Here is an 18,955-nt window from a genome sequence, read left to right as displayed (position 1 = left end):
CGATTCTTGTCTGATTCCCAGTACTGGGTAACCTGGGAACCTCATCCTAGTTTCCCTTCCCTGCCAAATAGGAAGTCAATGGTCATTAATTTCTCTAGTTCATAGCTGTCCTCTTACTGCCAGTTTCTTTTTTCTGGTTGATGCTATGGCTGAGAACAGAGTCCTGCTCTGGAGGCCAAGCCTCAGATGTTGGCCCGTTGGCTGTGAGTCCTAAGGTCACAGCTTACTGCCTTTCCCTTGATCTTGCTATTGGCTTGACTAATTGATACTTGAACCCGTGACAACACCTTCAGGTAGACCTGGCCATTGTGTTTTCTGTGCTGTGATGCTCCACTTCTTCACCCTTCCCTGTTCAGCCACTTCCTTCTATAATCCTGCTTACTCTTCAGGATTTGGACTTTTGCTAGGCTTACAGTCATGGATACTCTAGATAACAGTGCAATGCCTCATATTGCCCCTGAACACTGTCCCTGAAAACTTAACACAATCCATCTGACCTCCTCCCCTGTACTCCAGGGGGGTGTGAAAAACTTTTTGGATCAGAAGGTCCAGCTCCAAATAGCTCTTTTAAAACTTTTTTTTTTAATTTCCAAGTACATTTTAACAAGTAGTTATAGAACAGATTTTAAAGTTTGTATCTGTTACAGTTCCATGATTTTTCATTTTTTCTTCTAGCTGCCAAATAGCTCTTATGTGTTGCTTCTGCCACAACTGATGCTGGGGCTTTGGAGCTAATAGTGTGTCTCCTATGGTGCTGCTTTTTGCTATGTGCTTTGAATTTCCTTTCTGGTTTTCTCGGATATTTGTTTTCCATACTCATCAACTAGCAACATATATGGGGAGATATGGCTATCAGGGCAAGGTGATTTGGATGGCATCTATCCCCAGCAAGAGGATTCATACTTCTTTTCTCCTCTTGGCACTTGACCTGATGTAACAGGGGAAAGGATGGTGAGGAGTGTAGGTAGGGCCCCATTCAGGCCCCCAATTTTTCTCCTTGCTCCTGCTAACTCCTCCAGTTGGGCATAAGTGTGTTTTGGTTAGTGATGTTGAGGGGCGGCAGGCCAGACTTGCCCTAATGCTGCTGTTTCTGACTTCCTTTAGGTCACCCAACCTGCCTGCAGTTCACCCTGAACATGACCGAAGCTGTCAAGACCTACAAGTGGCAATGCATAGAGTGCAAATCCTGCATCCTCTGTGGGACCTCGGAAAATGATGTGAGCTTGGGGCTTTCCTTGGTGGGAGGGAGAAATGCCAGGGGTTGGAAGTTCTTTGAGGAGTGGAGAGGAAGGCAGGACTCTCATCGTGGGGCTCCTGGGGAAAATATCAGTTCCCTTGCTCTTTGCCCCCAGGGCCTTCAGGATCCTTACAGAATAGGGACCTTGGGTGCTCTTTGTGTTTGTGGAGAGGGATGCAGGAGGTGATGACCAGAGGCTGCCTTCCTGGCTTTTTGCCCTTTACCCTGGCACTTGGGAGCTCCCTGGCCATTATCTCTCAAGGTTTGATGATTGACAATGGTGACTTCTGCTTATGGTTGGGATGTGTTGAGTGCATGATCTCATTTAGTATAAATGTTATAAATATAATAAATGCAGAATTATAAAAACACCCTTTGTTATGGAAAATTTCAAACATATACAAAGGTAGAAAGAATAATAAGGACGTACAACATCGCCAATTGAATATTGATCAGTGTTTTTCCAATCGTGTTTCATAAATATCACCACCTCCTCCCACATAATCCCCATCGTAATATCATTTCACCTACAAATACTTTGCATTTATCTTAGAAAGATAAGACTTGCTTTTTAACAAAATAACGAAAATTTAAATAGCTAAAAAACTCCAGTAATTATTTAGTATAATCAAATATCCAGTCAGCATGCATATTTCCTCAATTGTCTTACAAATATTTTTTGTTACAGCTTGTTTATTTGAATGGGAATCCAATAAGACCCATATATTGCAATTAGTTGATATGTCTTTAAAGTTTCTTTATATATATATATATATATTTATTGATAAATCTTCACACACACACTGTCCATACATGATATAATCAGTGGCTCCTAATATCATCACATAGTTGTGTATGCATCGCCAAAAAAAAACCTCATACATTCCATACCCCTTACTCCTCCCTCTCATTAACCACTAGAATTTCAATCTACCCAATTTATTTTATCACTTATCCCCCTTATTATTTATTTTTTATCCACTTTTTTAAAACTCATCTGTCCAAGCTTAGATAAAGGGAACATCAGGCACAAGGTTTTCACAATCACACAGTCACATTGTAAAAGCTACATAGTTATACAATCGTCTTCAAGAATCAAGGCTACTGGAACACAGCTCAGCAGTTTCAGGTACTTCCCTCCAGCCACTCCAATACACCATAAACTAAAAAGGGATATCTATATAATGCATAAGCATAACCTTCAGGATAACCTCTCAACTCTGTTTGAAATCTGTCAGCCACTGAAACTCGTCTCATTTAACTCTTCCCACTTTTGGTCAAGAAGGCTTTCTCAGCCTTCTTCTCAGCCCCATGAGAAAACCTTCTTGACCCGGGAGTCCCAGGGATTTCTGTCCCATGTTGCCAGAGAGATTTATATCCCTGGGACTCATGTCCCATGTAGGAAGGAGGGTAGTGAGTTCACCTCCCAAATTGGCTTAGAGAGAGAGAGGCCACATCTGAGCAACAAAAGAGGTTCTCTGGGGGTGACTCTTAGGCATAATTATAAGTAGGCTTAGGCTATCCTTTGCAGGAATAAGTTTCATAGGGGCAAACCCCAAGATCAAGGGCTCAGCCTATTGATTTGGTTGTCTTAAATATTTTTTGTTACGACTTGTTTATTTGAATGGGGATCCAGTAAAGCCCATACATTGCAATTGATGATATGTCTTTAAAGTTTCTTTTAATATTAGGTTTGTCCCATCATTTCACTCTCTTTCTTTTTTCCCTTTGAATTTTTCATTGAAGAAATAAATCATTTGTTCAGTAGCATTTCCCATGACTGTGTTTTACTGACTGTATCTCTGTGGTGTTTGACATTTTCCTCTGTCTCTTGTATTTCTTGTAAATTGGTAGTTAGAGGTAAGACTTGATCAGATTCAAGAAACTTATATATAATATATAAAACCTATAAATTTATAGTGTATATAAAGATACATGTTTTGGCAAGACTATTTCATAGATGGTGGTATATACTTCCACCAGGAAGTATGAGGTGTTTGGTGTCTCTCCTTTTGCGGCATTAGCAACTGTCAATAATCATCGACTGAGATTGATATTTTTTAGGGTTGCAAAATGGTGATAGTCTTCTTCTATAATTCCTTCTTTGTCAGCTGGAGTAATTCTTAAAGAGAAACATTTTTAACCACCTATGTGATATCCTCAGGTGTAGATTATATAGACAAGGCAGAAATAAATAGTTGATTCTTTCCCTTGGTTTATCAGTTTTCAAAAATAGCAGGGTGTTTCAACACCCTTTCTTAATAAAAAATCACTCCATAAAATGAGAATTTGTTAACACACACAAAAATATTTATACGGTGGAACTCAGCCAGTTTATCTTATTTAATGGGGAAACACTAGTGTCCTTTCCATTAGGATCAGGATGGGGCATGGATGCCCACTATCGCTACTGTTATTCAGCATTGTTCTTTAGCTAATGCAATTAGGAGAAATCAATCAGAGGCATGGGAATGAGTAACAAAGAAATAAAATGCTCTATTTGCATATTATATGAGTGCATATCTGGAAAACCCTTGAGAATCATTGATAAAGCTAACTCAAACATAAAAGGTAGCATGATATAAAATTAACATATTAATAGCGTTTGTATACACAGACAATAACCAATTAGAGGGTATAACTCCATTTGTAAAAGTAAGAAAGAAGAAATACTTAGGAATAAATTTAATAACAAATGTGCAAAGCCTGTATGAAGAAAATTTTACAGTACTTTTGAAAAGATAACAATAAACAAATGGAAAGGCACACTGTAATCTTGAATAGAATGACTTGAATTTATAAAGAAGTCAGGTCTTCCTAAAATAATTTACAAATTTAAATCAATCCAAATAAAGTTAGGAATAAGCTATACCAACAAACAACAAACTATGAGGGTGACCATGCCTACCAGAAAGGACAACATATTTAAGTTGCTATAATTAAAACTGCGTGGTACCTGTGCATGAATAGACAAACAGGCCAGTTGAAATAGAACAGAGCACCCATAAATAGACCCAAGTAGGGTTTATGCCCATTTTCTCTCCTAGGAACTTCATGGAACTTTATGGAACTTTAGTATAGGATAAATGTTGCATCTGATATTACTAGGGTGAAGATGCACTTTTAAGTAAATGGTGCTGAGGCATTGGGTAGTCATTTGGAAGAAGATAAAATTAGATCTGTGTCTCATATTAGTATAAGAATAACTTCTAAATGGATTAGGCATCTTAATGTAATACATAAAAACATGCACCTGAGAATCCATTGGTAGCTCCTTCTTTAACCTAAATGTACAAAAAGGCTTTCTAACTATGATGCAAAATCCAGAGGAAATAAAAGAAAATGTTTGACTATGCAAAATTTGGCATGGTAAAAAACAGCATAGTCAAAGTTAAAGACAACTGAAAAATTGGGAGAAAATATTTGTAGCATGTACCACAGACAAAGGGTTAATATGCCTAATATACAAAGAAGTCCTAAAAATTTAGGTATAAAGGATGAAAAACCTATCCAAAAAACATGAAAATGACATGAAAGACAATTTACAAAAAGATATAAAAATAGCTCTTAAACATTTGGGAAAAAAATGTTCATAATTAAAGAAAGTTAAATTAAAACAAAACTGAGATACCACTTCTTACACATCAAATTGGCAAAAATTGAGAATATGACAACACACCCTGTGGATGAAGCTGTGGGAAAACTTGTACCTTCAAATATTGTTGGTAGGAAAACAAAGTGGTAAGACTCTTCTGCAGGGAAATATGACAATACCTAATAAAACTATTTACATACCTAGCTTTTGACTCAGCAATCCCACTCCTAGGAATCTATCTGAAGATATACCCCTAACCTTATGGGAATACTTATACACAAAGTTGGCCATTATAGCTTTGTTTACAATCACAAAATAATGGAAATGATCTAAATGCCCATACATAGAAAAATGGTTGAATAAACGACGGTGCAGCCATGCAATGGAGTACTATGCAGCTGTAAAGAATGAATGAGGAAGCTCTCTATGAATTAATATGGTGTGATTTCCAGGATATATCATTAAGTGAAAAAAATCAAAGTGCAAAAGAATATTTATAGTATGCTGCCCTTCTTGTAAGAAAGGAGATACGCTTGTGCAAAAGTAGTAAAGGTTAAACCAGAAACTAACAATATTGGTTATCTACAGTGGGTGAGTGGGAATGGGGTAGAAAGAATGGGGGAATTGGAATGGGATAGTAGGAATAAGGGGTGTGTGACACTTCTCTGAGAATCCCTTTCTGTACAGCTCTGACTCTTAGAACCAAGGCAACCTTTCACATGTCCCTCAAGTTAAATAGATACTTAAAATCAACCAGGTTATGGGCGGGGGAGGGGAGGACCTAAAATAGAATACAAATAGTCACAAATGAACTGAATTGTAATATAAATAGAGAACAGAGCCACACGGAAGATTGGGATAGGAAAGAAGGAACCTTAGTAACTTTGGAAAACGGTATTTTGATTGTGTAGTGAAAGGCTAAAGACAGAAATAACTGTACACAAATATTGTACTCTAATTAGTAAATTTGTTTATCACAGATATGAATTTTTAATACTGAAACCACAATGTTGAACAGCAGTAGAGAAAGTAGGCTTGAACAAATAACTGTCTATATTGTGAACAGTGATAATCAGATTCCTCAGTGTCACAGAGAGAATACCCAAAGAAAGAGGGAAAACTAGGCTGAAACCTGTGGTGTTGGCTTGGAATAGGGGGTATCAGTATGAATTCATGGTTTTATATATGCATACACATACAAACGTGGAGAATAAGAGAAATAAATATATATGTATGCACGTGTAGCTCCACATACATTTGTTTCTTAGCTCCGTGTGCTGTGGATACCTAGAAGCAATGATAACCTAGAGGCAATGAGTGTACACAGTGCCCAGTTACTAGTTTTTTGTTTTTAAAATCTTTTTATTGATGAATCTTAACACACAAACATTCCTTACATGGTATATGATCAGTGACTCACAGTATCATCACATAGTTGTGTATTCATCACCATGATCATTTTTTAAAAACATTTGCATCACTCCAGAAAAGGAAAAAAGAAAAAACCCATATATACCCTAATCCTTACCCCTCCCCCTCATTGATACTAGTATTTCCATCTACCCAATTTATTTTACCCTTTGTTCCCCCTATTATTTATTTAATTTTCATCCTTTTTTTTTCACTCATCCATCCATACCCTGGATGAAAGGAGCAATAGACAATGTTTTCATAATCCCATAGTCACATTGTAAAAGTTATATAGTTATACAATCATCTTCAAGAATCAAGGCTACTGGAACATAGCTCAACAATTTCAGGTACTTCCCTCCAGCCACTCTACTACACCATAAACTTAAAAGGGATATCTATATAATGCATAAAAATAACCTTCAGGATAACCTCTTGACTCTCTTTGAAATCACTCAGCCACTGACACTTTGTTTTGTCTCATATCTCTCTTCCCCCTTTTGGTCAAGAAGGCTTTCTCAATTCCTTGATGCCAGGTCCTTGCTTATTTGGGATTTCTGTCCCACATTGCCAGGGAGATTTATACCCCTGGGAGTCATGTCCCACAAAGAGGGGAGGGCAGTAAACCCAGTTACTAGTTTTTAATACTGTTCTCTAGTAACAGGAACCAGCCATCCTTGGAGAAATGGCTAATGCCAGGGATAGGGCAGAGGAAATAAAAAAGAAGGCTGGGACATCTTGTAATGCCAGATAATAAAGAAGCACTTAAGAAATGATGGGGTATATCTAAAGGGCACAGGGGCAAACTGGGAAGAACTTCTAATGGCCAAATCTGGGCAACAAAGGAAGTCATGATAGTATTTGTTATAATCCGAGGAATAAAAGAAATATCTGTGCTGATAAATGATAGAATAAATAAATGTGGATAAACAGACAACTCTTCTTTACAGCAGAATTCCAATTAATAAATGTAAGAGGCAAAAGAGAAATAGAAAATTACCATTAGGCAAAGACTACAGTTACAGCTATTGTAAGCAAGAACCATTAACTGGTGCTAAACTAGTGGACAAAACTATTATGAGAAATCAGATATTTGTACAATCTCAGAGTAACTCCTCACAAGATGCTTATGAATTACAAAGGGAAAAACAGTAACTTTAAGTTGGAGAAATCTGGCAGACACTAGCTTAACTATGTGATGAAAGTTAATACTACTAGTAATAAGGTATATTATTAACATAATATAATATTAATATTATATTAATAAGTAATAAGGTATCAATTATCCTCTCATATGCTGCATTGAGGCTATTCTTGCCAAATATGCATAGCCTCAATCTTCTCATGAGAAAACACAGGACCAATCCAAATTGAGGGACATTCTACAAAATCACTGACCTGGACTCTTCCCAAATTTCAAATACATGAAAGACAAAGGACCGAGGAAACTGCCACAGATTAAAGGGACACTAAGAAGACATGACAACCAAATGTAATGTGGGATCCTGAATCAGATCCTGGGAAAAGGGACTTAAGTGGGGAAACTGACAAAATTCAAATACGGTCTGCCGATTACTTAATAGAACCATACCAATACTGGCTTCCTGCTTTCAACGATTGAACTATGGAAATGTAAGATGTTGACATTAGGGGAAACTGAGTAAAGTGTACACAGAAACTCTCTGTACCATTTTTGCAACTTTTTTCTAAGTCAAAAATTATTTCAAAACAATAATAATAAATGGGATGTTTCTCTTGTATCTTCCAAAGGTGACCAATAAGATTTTTTAAAATAGTGTCTTTATGATCCCATGGATATAAACATATCTGATTTTGTTTCCATTTTTTACTGTTCAAATTTTTAGCCATGGGAACATATTCGGGTTGGCTCTCAAGTCTTTTTGACATATCCTAATAGTATTTGAAAGCTTCCTTGCTTTCTAATATGCCAATATAAGTGCACATTTCATGCCCCAGACCAGGACTCAGCCATTTCTCCAAGTACATCTGGTTCCTTTCAATGGACAATGGAATATAGAGAACACAGTATAGGTACTAGGGGTGCTAATTTTTCCTGGATTAATTGTTGTTTTAGGGCCTTTTCAATGGACACAGCTAGAAAATATCTTCTGTTTGTCTTAAAGATAAAATACGCTATGAATTCATACTGACCCTTCCAATTTATACCCAGCACTAGAGGGTTTTTACTTAACCTAATCAACCTCACACCCATATCTCCTTTCTGCTATGTCAGAATTCTCACTTCTCAAACATAATTACTCAGTTGATTGTTCTACAATACACATACACCTGTCTCAGAATATAAATAGTGGGTGGGCCACGGTGGCTCAGCAGGTAAGAATGCTTACCTGCCATGCCCAAGGACCTGGGTTCAATTCCCGGTGCCTGCCCATGTAAAAAGAAAAAAAAAAAAAATATATATATATATATATATATATATATAAATAGCAATGCTACCACCAACAATATGATTACTGAAAAGAGTTTAATGTGCATATTTTTGTATTCATTTTTGTTTTTACATATTTTACTAAGGGTGTACCATCAAATTATTGATTTTAAAAGTCACTTGAAATGGTTTTTCTCTGTGTGGTTATGCTACCAATTGGATACATGGTTAGTTTAATTAATTTTTGGTTTTAGAGATATTTTCAAATTTAAATTTTATTTTATGACCATGCAAAATGTTTACATGGTTTTGGATTCATATATACAAAAACAAACAAACGAACAAACAAAAACACCAGTGCACTCAAAGAAATCTAGCTTGTATCCTTAGTTCCTGTATGTCATACTCTGCCTATAGAGTTTAAAGTTTTTTATGCCTAGCTTCCATTTTGTTTAAATGCAAGCATATATATGTGTGTATGTATCCATATCATCCATTTTCTTAGGTAAATGAGGTAGACTACACATGTTTTTGCCACCTAGCTTTTTTTCACTGAGTAATGTATATTGGGGATTACTTTACAGGAATACATAGACATATTTCTCTTTTTTGGTCACAGCTATAGAGTTCTTCATTAGTTTGTTCAACCAGTCCCTTATCAATGGACACGACTCTAGTCTTTGGCTTTACTAGTAATGCTAATGAAGTTTTTAGTTGACGTCAGAGCCCTCTGAAGAGGCAGGGAGTGAGGCTAACCAAGCAATACGGTTCCTCTTACATTGTCAGGGATTCACTCGACATGTTCCCAAGTGGGATTCCCATTCTACTGGGACTGTAGACACAGGTGCCCTCTGTTTCTTGGGTGTTTGGGATTAAGAGGTCCTTCAATTGTGCTTTTCATGGGGGTTGGGTTGAGCTGGGGCTCCTTGGTGGTTTTGTCAGGCAATGCCCCTGAGCAGCAGATAGAAAAGAACAGAATGTGATATTAAACAATGACAAACCTCTAAAATGCATTTAAACCCACAGAGGTCTGGTTTCCCTTTGGGAAAGTCCAAGTCAGGTGTTCTACATTTTTGCATTTCTTGTGTCAGACTGTGTGACTTATTAATGTCTTTAGGGTATTATCAGCACTATTTTTGACATGTTTCTCCTTGTTTCCTGTCTTCACCCTAATTTGATTAGCCTCGTATTACCCCTAAATCATGTTATCATATAGCTTTCCTTGGCTCTGACAAAAATGCCGTGAAAAATGGTATCATCCACATTGTCTTCGTTTTTCACCCTTTCTCTCCGGCTCCTGCTTTGCTGATTCTCTTTTTCTCTGCCTGTTCCTTAAAGTTGGTGTTGCCTCAGGGCTTATTCTCTGCCCTCTTCTCAGTAACCTCTTTTGGATCCTTGACATTTCAGAAAAATGCATTTGCTCCTTCCTCAGAAAAGTGTACATTTCTACCTACACTCGAGATTGTGCGTGTAATTTCAAGGGATCCGTAGACACCTCTCTATGAGCACCAGTTCAAAAACTACTGCTCTCGGCTGGGTGGTACAAGGGTGGCTCAGTGGCAGAATTCTTGCCTGCCATGCCGGAAACCTGGGTTTGCGTCCCAGAGCCTGCCCATGCCAAAAACAAAAAACAAAGGAACCAAAAAAGAACTGCTCTCACACGCTCTCTGGATTTCCTCTCCCAGAACCTCCACTGCCATCGAATCACTGATAATACCATGTCCATATCTCATGCCTCTCTCCTGAGTTCCAACTAACTCCACGGCATTCCCACTTGGTTATCTATTCTTACACAACAGCTAGTGTGACCTTTCTAAACTACAAATCTGATCGTGTCACTCACCTGCTTATAACTCTTCAGAAGCTCCCTATTGCCCCATTGAAAGTTCTTAGCATGTCAAAAAGGACTTTCGTCATCTCTTCTGCCTTATTGTTTGCTTACAACCCTAGCCACCTGGGCTACCTCTTTTTTCCTTTCTTTCCTTTGCTCCCACTGTCTGGCATATTTTTATTCTTCTTCCTTACCTGGGAAACTCCTGTTTCTCCCACAGAAGAAACTTAGATACAACCTCTTCTGGGGAACCTTCTCAGCTCCCTTGGGTCTATGTACCCCAAACATCCATGTACTTACCCCACTGGTCTCTGACGGCCTGGTTCCTCAGCTGCCTCTGACAATATACTATAGAGTCTTTTGAGACAATACCTGTCACACAGCTAGCCCTAATTTGTTAAGTATTTGTTGAAGGAAGGAAGAGGAGGCCCCTCTGAATCCCAGAGATGCCTCACCTGCCTGCTTTGGACATAAGAAGTTGACCTTGGTTGAGGTTGGGAGGTGACGTGGGTGGTGGTGGTGGGGAGGGTATTAAGTCATAGCTGGTAAGGTCTTTGGCAGTTTTATTGCAGGTAGTTGTAATCAGAAGCCCAGAGACAGAGAGCACTTCCACTCCTCTTTTCAGAGGCTCTTAAAAGATCCAGGCAAAAATTGGGGTAATGTACAAAAGGTGAACCACCAAGCTTATTCTTACTGTCAAAACTGAGCAGGTGCAGTAGGAGAGACAGAGAATGTTTCTTCCTTAAGAAGGTGGAGGAGTGGGGAGAAGAAAAAATTCTTCTTAGGAAATTGGATCGAAAGGGACCAGTTGGGCAACAAGAAAGGCAGAAAGGGATTTGGCCTGGGGAAGAACAATAGCAATTACAGTTTTACACACAAAAGCTACAACTTGTGGCCTTTGGACTAAAGTCATTTTTTTTTTGGTTAGCCATAAATAAGTTGATTTTGAAGCCTTTTGATTGGGGCATATATTCCTTATGTGTGCAAGTCCCCACCTTTGAGGTTGCCCATCCTATATGTGCATCAGCAGCCTAGAGCCTATAGACATTTTATTTAGCAACCGTGTTAGAAACTAATTTCCCACTTTCATGAGTCATTACCTAAAATGCCTTTCAGATCTTCTGTGGGTCAGCTAGAAGAGGAAGAAGCAAAGCCAAGTTCTCAGGACATGAGCCAGCCTGTAGACACAGTAAATCTTCATCAGATGCTTAGTAAATGCCAAGACTATAAAGATGAATTAGGTTCTATCCCTTCTGACCCTGGAGCTGACCTTCTTTGAATGAGGGAGCCCCATGATCAGGAGTAGAGCAGAACTTGTCGAAACTGGCCCTAGGACTTTAATAGAGCCTGAAAAAAAGCAGAACTTCTTCCCTGGTGGGAGCCAAGGTGAGATTTGATATAAAAATTAATTTTGTATTAAATTTCCTAAAAGCTGCCCATCTTGACCTCCAAGCAGGTTCAAGGATCATGCAATAGAACTGGGTTGAACTTGGGGCAGAGGGACTAGGTCACAAACACTAGTTGAGTAGCTACCATGTCCGAGGAAGTTCTAGTGGGTATGCAGAGATGAGAAAGACAAGGTTCTGCCCTCCAAGGGCCTTATGATCCATAACAGAGAAAAGGGATGGACCAAAGAGGCATCTTCCAAACGAACTATTCAAGAAAAGAAATGAGTGTAGATGTCTACCACATGACCAGGCTTTGTAATATAAAGTGTAATGCAATTAAATGTCATGAGAATGGGGAAAATGCTATGGGATGCATGTGGGCAGGTGTATGTGTGTGTGTGAACTTCCAGTGAAGATTAGAAAAGAAACGTTTGAAGGACTTGAAGGATGAATGTGAAGTGGACAAGCAGAGGTGGCATCAGGGACTGGGAGAGTATCTAGGCAGGGGGAACTGCAGGAGCAAAGGTCTATCCTAAAACCCAGGTGGCCTGTGTCCTTTGAAGGACAGCACTGAGTGAGCTCCAGCCTCCAGCCTGCAACAAGGGTTTTGGGAGCTGAAGCGTGGCATTGCTTACATTTCTCTGCATTCACAGAATGAAACCCTGAATAGGTTCTGAGGCATTTACCACCAAGTACTATCGTTACCCATTTCACAGATGGAAAGAGTAAAGTCTGGAGGAATTCAGTTAGAAATTTCAAACATTTAAATTACTTTCTATACACTGGCAATCATCATGGGAGAATATAAAAATTCATAAAAATTTGTTTTTTGCTCTTACAGAAGCAGAACTATTGGCTAAATGAGTTCAGAATAAGGGTGTGTATGGGTGTGGGAGGGCAGGATAGTCAAATAAGGTCTCTTGGAGGAGGTATAATTTGAGCAGAGCTGTGAAGTAGGGGGTAGGGTCTGTCTAGTTGGGGAGGCAGAGAGGAATATTCTAGGAATCGGCAAAGCACAAGGTATGTATAAGGGACAGCAAAGACTGCAAATGTGGCTGCAAGAGCGCACCCAGGGAGGCTGATCTGTGGCTATAAGGCTGGAGGAGTAGGTGAGGGCCAGCCTTTGGCTCTAAATAATGCAATCTCTCTCTCTTCCTCTCCACCGTCTCTGTATTCCTTCAGGACCAGCTCCTCTTCTGTGACGACTGTGACCGTGGCTATCATATGTACTGTTTAAATCCTCCAGTGGCTGAGCCCCCAGAAGGTAATGGCGCTGAGGTCACTTCACCACTTATCGAGCCCTCACTGTGGGGCAGGCCTTGTGTCCAGGGCTTCCCAGTTCTTGTTTCATGTAATCATCACAACCCTACGAGGTAGGTAAGACTGCTACCATTTTACAGATGAGGAAACTGAGGCACAGTTCAACCAGCAGAATTTTCAACCCCAGGGCCAAGGAGATGTTTCACAGGCACTGTGAAAAGAAGTGCTGTGAAGGTGTTGGAAGTGTGAGCTTCCAGGGGAGCTGGCCCAGGCTAGGGTAAGAGGCACGGCCAAGGAATGTGCTCTTTGCCACAGTTCAGCCAAGCTTCCCTGAGCATTTCCGGGCAGCGCTTACTTTCTGCTGGGCGACAGACTCCAGCATGATTCTGGGACAGGGGCTTGGCCTTGAATTATGAAAGTCAGGAGGAGACAGGGTTCACAAGAAGCCCTGGCCACTGGGGTGGGGCTTGAGGGTCGGGAGGGCAGCTGCTACTAACGCCATCTTCTTTCTTGTAGGAAGCTGGAGCTGCCACTTATGTTGGGAACTGCTCAAAGAAAAAGCCTCAGCCTTTGGCTGCCAGGCCTAGAGGCTCAGGTCACAGAATGTGACTTGCTCCTGGAGAGGCTGACCCAGAGCCCAGTTCAAACCAGACAGACCAACTTTAAGGAAAAGAGTCACAGAGGGACATAGACAGGTGGAACGGAGAGGACATGATGTCTACCTGTTCCCCCACCCCCACCCACCCCCACGCCACAGGATTCCCTACTTCAGCCACCCCCTCCTAATGTCTGACAAAGGAGTTTGCACTGTTAAAGAAAACCCCAACCCTGTGGAAGCCCCCTCACTTTTACCCTAGCACTGTGGCCCTCTCGCTGGCTTCCATTTTAAGGGTAGCCATTTTGTGGCCCCTGATCAGTCATTTGCGAGTAGTTTGGTGTTTTCTATTTACTGTGTTTCAAGAAATCTTTGTACCGCCTCCCCTCCCCCAGCTTAGCCTCTCCATCCCAAACTCTCACCAGAGCCACAAAGGGCTGTGGAGAAGGTATTATTTATTGCAAAGCCTCACTGGAAACTTCTAGACTTGGAGTCTGGAGGCCATCTTGAAGGTGGAGCCCAGAAACCTCACCTTAGTCCTTGGTCTCTGTGAATGGGAAGAGCTGCTTTCTGGGACCCCTGACATTTATCCCGTGGACAGTTGTCCAATGGCATGGTCCACGGTGTCAGGACACTGGGTGGGGGTGGTGGGGAGGGCAGTGGAGGCACTGAGAGGTGGGAGGGAACAGCGCAGAAAACACTGAGGCCCAGCCCACGCCCGTCAGTATTTATCATTATGGTAGGAGAGGTTTTACAAGGGACCAGGCTATGTGTGGTTCCTGGACCTTCAGAGCTGGGGCATCCTTGAGGCGAGACGAGGCACAGCCTATGGACACAGGAAGATGCTCGGGAGCTGCCTTCCAACCAAGCAGGGTGCAGAAGCCTGGCCCAGCTTTCCTCGGGGGGACTCACACACCAGGGAGGTGGGGGACGTCTGCTCCCTCGAGCATCCAGAGGTTGGGTATGGTTTTGAAAACCCCTTCAGTATTGAGGCGACACTACGAATTTCTTTCCCCAAGTGATTTCTTCCTTCCACAGAGTGTCTGTTTGCCATTGTCCGCTGAGACTCGACCCTGGAAATTTTCATACAGGGGAGAGATGATTGCTACCTAAACACATAATTAGGGTGATGTGATTGTTTCTGAAGAGGGTGGCAGTGACTCAGAATCCTGAGCTCCAGGGCTGCTCTACCTCTCCTAAACTCCCTGAAACATGTTGGACTCTTGTTTTCAAAACTGGTTCTGAGATGAAAGAGATGGGGAGGTGCAGATTCCGAGAACTCTGTTGGAAGACGGCCCGCGGGCTGGAGTGGAGTGGGCTGTCTTTGAAACTCAGCAGCAGCGGCAGCAGCGGCAGCAGCGGCAGCACAATAACTGACACATTTCTGGAAAAAAATCATTTGCCCAAAGGGCAGGTCTCGGTGAGCGGGACCCTGGCGCATGCTCCGTTTCCCTGAAGTCAGCTCCATCTCTGTGGTCCAGCCACTAACAACAAAGGCCAAGGTTATTTTTAGTCCTTCAGCTCCCGAAGAAGCCCCTGGAGACGTGGGCTAGTTGGGCCACTTCTGCCCGGCCGCAGCGTCTGCTCTCTGGCTCGGCAGGAGCGCTTCTCCCCAGGCTAATTGCTCTTGGCCTGTGGACCCAGGGCAGCCTGGCGTAGAGCTGAGCCATGTCATCCCTTTGCAGAGCAACCTGTGGCAAGAGATGGGGGTCACTCTCCAGCGGAGGCCTGTGGCCATCCAGTGAATTAAGTGCATACAAAATGATCTCATCTAAAGGGCACCAGTCCAGATGGGATTTTCACCTTTCTCCAGAGGTATTTCCTTCCCCCTGCTGGTTGGGAACCCATTTTGTGTTCTGGGGGCTCAGGGAGGGTTTGGGAAGTTGCCAAGTGGTCACATCATCTGTTCTCCTGGGACGGTCACTACAGAGGGGCCGCCATCCTCTCCCGACTGGCTCTGTATCCTCCCACATACCCCAAAATGGGGTGTCCCCAAAGGCTCATTATTGGTTTTGAAATCAATTTAATTTTAGAAAAGAGCAAAACAAAACACACCTCACCAATATGTTCCTAAATGCCACAACGGCTTAAAACTTACACACGCAAATCTGAAATCAAAAATTGTGGCTCTCCGACTTGGCAGGTCCTTTTGGGGTATGTGTAAATCTGCTCCCCACATCTGTGCAGATAATAGGGTGGTCCTGTTCCGTCTGCAGCCAGGTCTGCTCCACACGCTGAGCTGTGAGGGCGGAATTGAGTTTCTCAAGCCACGGAAGGGAGCTGTAGCTCACCAGCAGTCGTGGGCGTGGTCAGGGCTCAGGAAGGGACATGAGGAAGGCCCCAGAGTTCCCTTTCCCATTCTCCCTGCAGATTGGTCCCAATCTGGAAGGTGGGGAGAACAAAGCCAACTGATGAGATGACCCTGTTGGGGCACTGCAAGCAGACAGAAGTCCCCATAGTCACACATCACATTCTTTATTGAAAAAAGGAAGGTATTGGCAATCTTCAGATTGGTCTCTTTCTTTAAGCCCAAGAGAGCAAGCCAGAATCATCTGGTGTACTTGACCCCTCAGGGTTTTAGTTTTGCCTTTGCCGTTGTGTAGCTGCGTGACCTTGAGCAACTCACCCCGAATCCCTGAAGCTCAGTGTGCTTACCTGTGAAGTGGGGATAATAATGCTTGCCCTGCCTACTCCATAGCAACTTTAGGAGTCTGAAAAGACGTAATGTTTTATGAAAGCCACTGTGGAGCCAAGGATGTCAGGGCGGTCCCCCCCAAATGGTTTCCATGTGAGCTCATCAAAGTTAGACGCTTTCTTGGAATTTCTCTCTGACCAAAGGGAGTTTATATACGGAGGGCCAGGCTGTCTGAGGGTAGGGCCCCTGGGTCAAAGCTATGACCAAGGAAATCATGACTGTGCCATGGGTCTGTGATGGGAGATGGAGGATTCCCCCCAGGTTTGGGGTCTTCAGAATGAAGCTGCTTGACATGTCCTCTTCTATGAGATTAAAGCTGCTTAGAGGAGAGGGTAATTTCAATTCAGGTAAGTATTCAATTTAAACTTGGTTTAAAGCCCAACTTTGCTACTTTCAAGCTGGTTGACCTGGGGCAAATTACTTAACCTCTCTGAGCCTCATTTTCCCCACCTGTAAGATGGGGGGATATGGCCTATTGGCAAGGTTGTTGCAAGTATTGGAGGTAATGCCGGCAGAGATCCTAGCACGCCGAAGGCTCCCACTCTGTGACAGCTATTGTCATTTTGTAGAGAGGCCACCAAGTGCAGATAACAGTGCTCTCGCCTCCCAGCTCAAATCCACGGAACCGGCCAGGGCACCTTTGCTCCATTTCACTCCTATGTGATGGTGGCTCCAGCCAACCTCAGAAGGGGCTGGAGGTTGAAATCCTGGGTCCTGTAGGCATTTCTGAAACATTGCCTTTTGTGCCTGTAGAAAATCCGTTGCAGGCGACTTGGTGAGGAAACAGAGGCAAGGCTCCTGATAGAAGATTGGCATTCTGGGTTTTCTTCTCAACACCCCCATCCACTCCTGCCCGGCACAGAGCACCCAAGGCAGGAGCCCGCATCCCCAGGAAGCCCAGGCAGGTAGCTGAGAGCAGTTGCTTCCCCATGGCTCAGGCTCAGGCCTCTGCTAGAAGCACGGTAGAGCCGTGGGTGGGTGAGTGGGTGGGAGGTGGGGGAGGGCAGATCCCATCGGAGCTGGGGAAAGAGAACAGGTTTTAAGGCTGGGGGAGGTTTAGAGCGCACAGTGATGGTTTCACGGTCCCCTGGGGAATTACAGTCAGCTCATGTTAGCCGTCTCCATGCTTTGAACGGCACCATTCCTTTCGACCCTCCCCTTAAAAAGTTCAGGTATTTTGAGAAAGAAAAATGAGATGGTTGTTATTACGTTCCCTTTGGGGACCAGTTTAGGAGACCTGTGCTCTTCTGTGTTGTTGAGGAATGATTTACCGGCAACCGCAGGCTTCTGGGTGTAGAGAAGAGGGGCTCGTGCTCTCTTCTGGGAGTCCCTGTGTGTGTTTGTGTGTGGGGGGTGCTCGCCTAGGGCCAACTGCTCCCCACCCCCGCCCCCCACCCAGCCCCAGCCCCCTTCCCAGCCGGCGATGGGCGTGCTGGGGCAACTGCAGCCTCCCCTCCGCTCTCACTGCTGCCCACCTCCGCCCCTCCTCAGGGAGTCCTGATGTCAAAACCCTGGGCAGTGTCGGCTCCCTGGCCAGGGCCAAGCTCAGGCTCGTGGGGTGGAGACGCCCGAGGCCTGGCTTTCTAGGAGCTGTGCGCTGGGGTCCCCTGATGGAGAGAGGGTGGGAGGGGAGACTGGATGGAGGAGGAGGGTCTCCGTGGGGAGACCCAGGGGTCTTTCATGCAGGCTGAGCATAGTAAAGGGAAGGGAGTGGGGAGTGGGACTCGAGGCGGGGCCAGAACCAGAGGGAGGAACCTCCAGTACTGGTTTCCTCTTAGATGTCCTGGAAAGAAATAATTAGAGGACATGGGGTGGAAACGAAGAGATCATAACCCATTTTTTCTCAGACCCGTGATCCTGGACAATCTGATTTTTTTCTTTTAAAGCCAAATCTTTGGCCAGTTCTGGACATCAAGCCAGGTCCCCCTTCCTCGAGGCCCTGGTCTCTCCTTGGCAGGCTTGTGAGGGGAAAGCAGGCAGGAGGGGTGGCCCTCTCGGCAGAAGGGGGGAGGTCAAGGAAATCTCCAGCTGGATCTCCATGGATTTCCCCACTCTCACGGGAAAGGTGTCTTCTGATTTTCCAAGATAATCTGCTGACGTTCCTTATGTTCTAGAATTGGGGGGCAGCCCGGTTTGGTGAGGAGAAAGAAAGCAACAAAGGACAGGCTAGCTCCTGGCCTGCAGACGTGGGCAGCGATAGGTCTGGGGGCCCTGCTGCCCCAGAAGTCGGGAAGGGGGATGCCCCGCTCTCCCCACCCCATTCTAGGGTGTGGGCAGCAAGGAAGTGAAGTGAGGGGAGCACCTGCCCCTTTCATCATCTAAGCAGAGTGGATGTGGTTTCCTGCCCCACTTGCATGTTATACTCCTTTTGGAGTCTTACCCATCCCCCTCCAAAGGATGCTTTTTGGTTCTCAGGTTAGCCCAATTTCATCTGGATACCACAAGGAGGGTGAACCGGGGACAGATAACTTAATCTTTGCTCTAGGTCTCCACCTTTCCACCCAAACCCCAACTACCCTTGGGCCTGATTTACC

At 43.4% G+C, this 18,955-nt stretch overlaps 1 protein-coding gene across 5 annotated transcripts in view; it reads left to right on the top strand.

Annotated features, from left to right (window-relative positions):
* DPF3 (double PHD fingers 3) overlaps nucleotides 1-17,760 on the top strand; it is a 345,195-nt gene extending 327,435 nt beyond the window's left edge. For 3 of the 5 annotated variants that reach the window (XM_077122963.1, XM_077122962.1, XM_077122964.1), the window contains 3 exons: nucleotides 1,105-1,217; nucleotides 13,054-13,135; nucleotides 13,648-17,760. In XM_077122963.1, coding sequence (XP_076979078.1) covers nucleotides 1,105-1,217; nucleotides 13,054-13,135; nucleotides 13,648-13,718 — 266 coding nt within the window. In that variant the 3' untranslated portion in view covers nucleotides 13,719-17,760. Of the gene's footprint in view, nucleotides 1-1,104; nucleotides 1,218-13,053; nucleotides 13,136-13,647 lie in introns of those variants that run through there. The other 2 variants (XM_077122960.1, XR_013160349.1) reach the window with 2 other exon arrangements.
* The last annotated feature ends 1,195 nt before the right edge of the window (nucleotides 17,761-18,955 follow it).

The sequence above is a fragment of the Tamandua tetradactyla genome, chromosome 12 (assembly GCF_023851605.1).
Source record: "Tamandua tetradactyla isolate mTamTet1 chromosome 12, mTamTet1.pri, whole genome shotgun sequence".
NCBI classification, from domain to species: domain Eukaryota; kingdom Metazoa; phylum Chordata; class Mammalia; order Pilosa; family Myrmecophagidae; genus Tamandua; species Tamandua tetradactyla.
The sequence above is the reverse complement of the archived record's forward strand: the minus strand, read 5'-3'. Positions and strand labels throughout refer to the sequence as shown.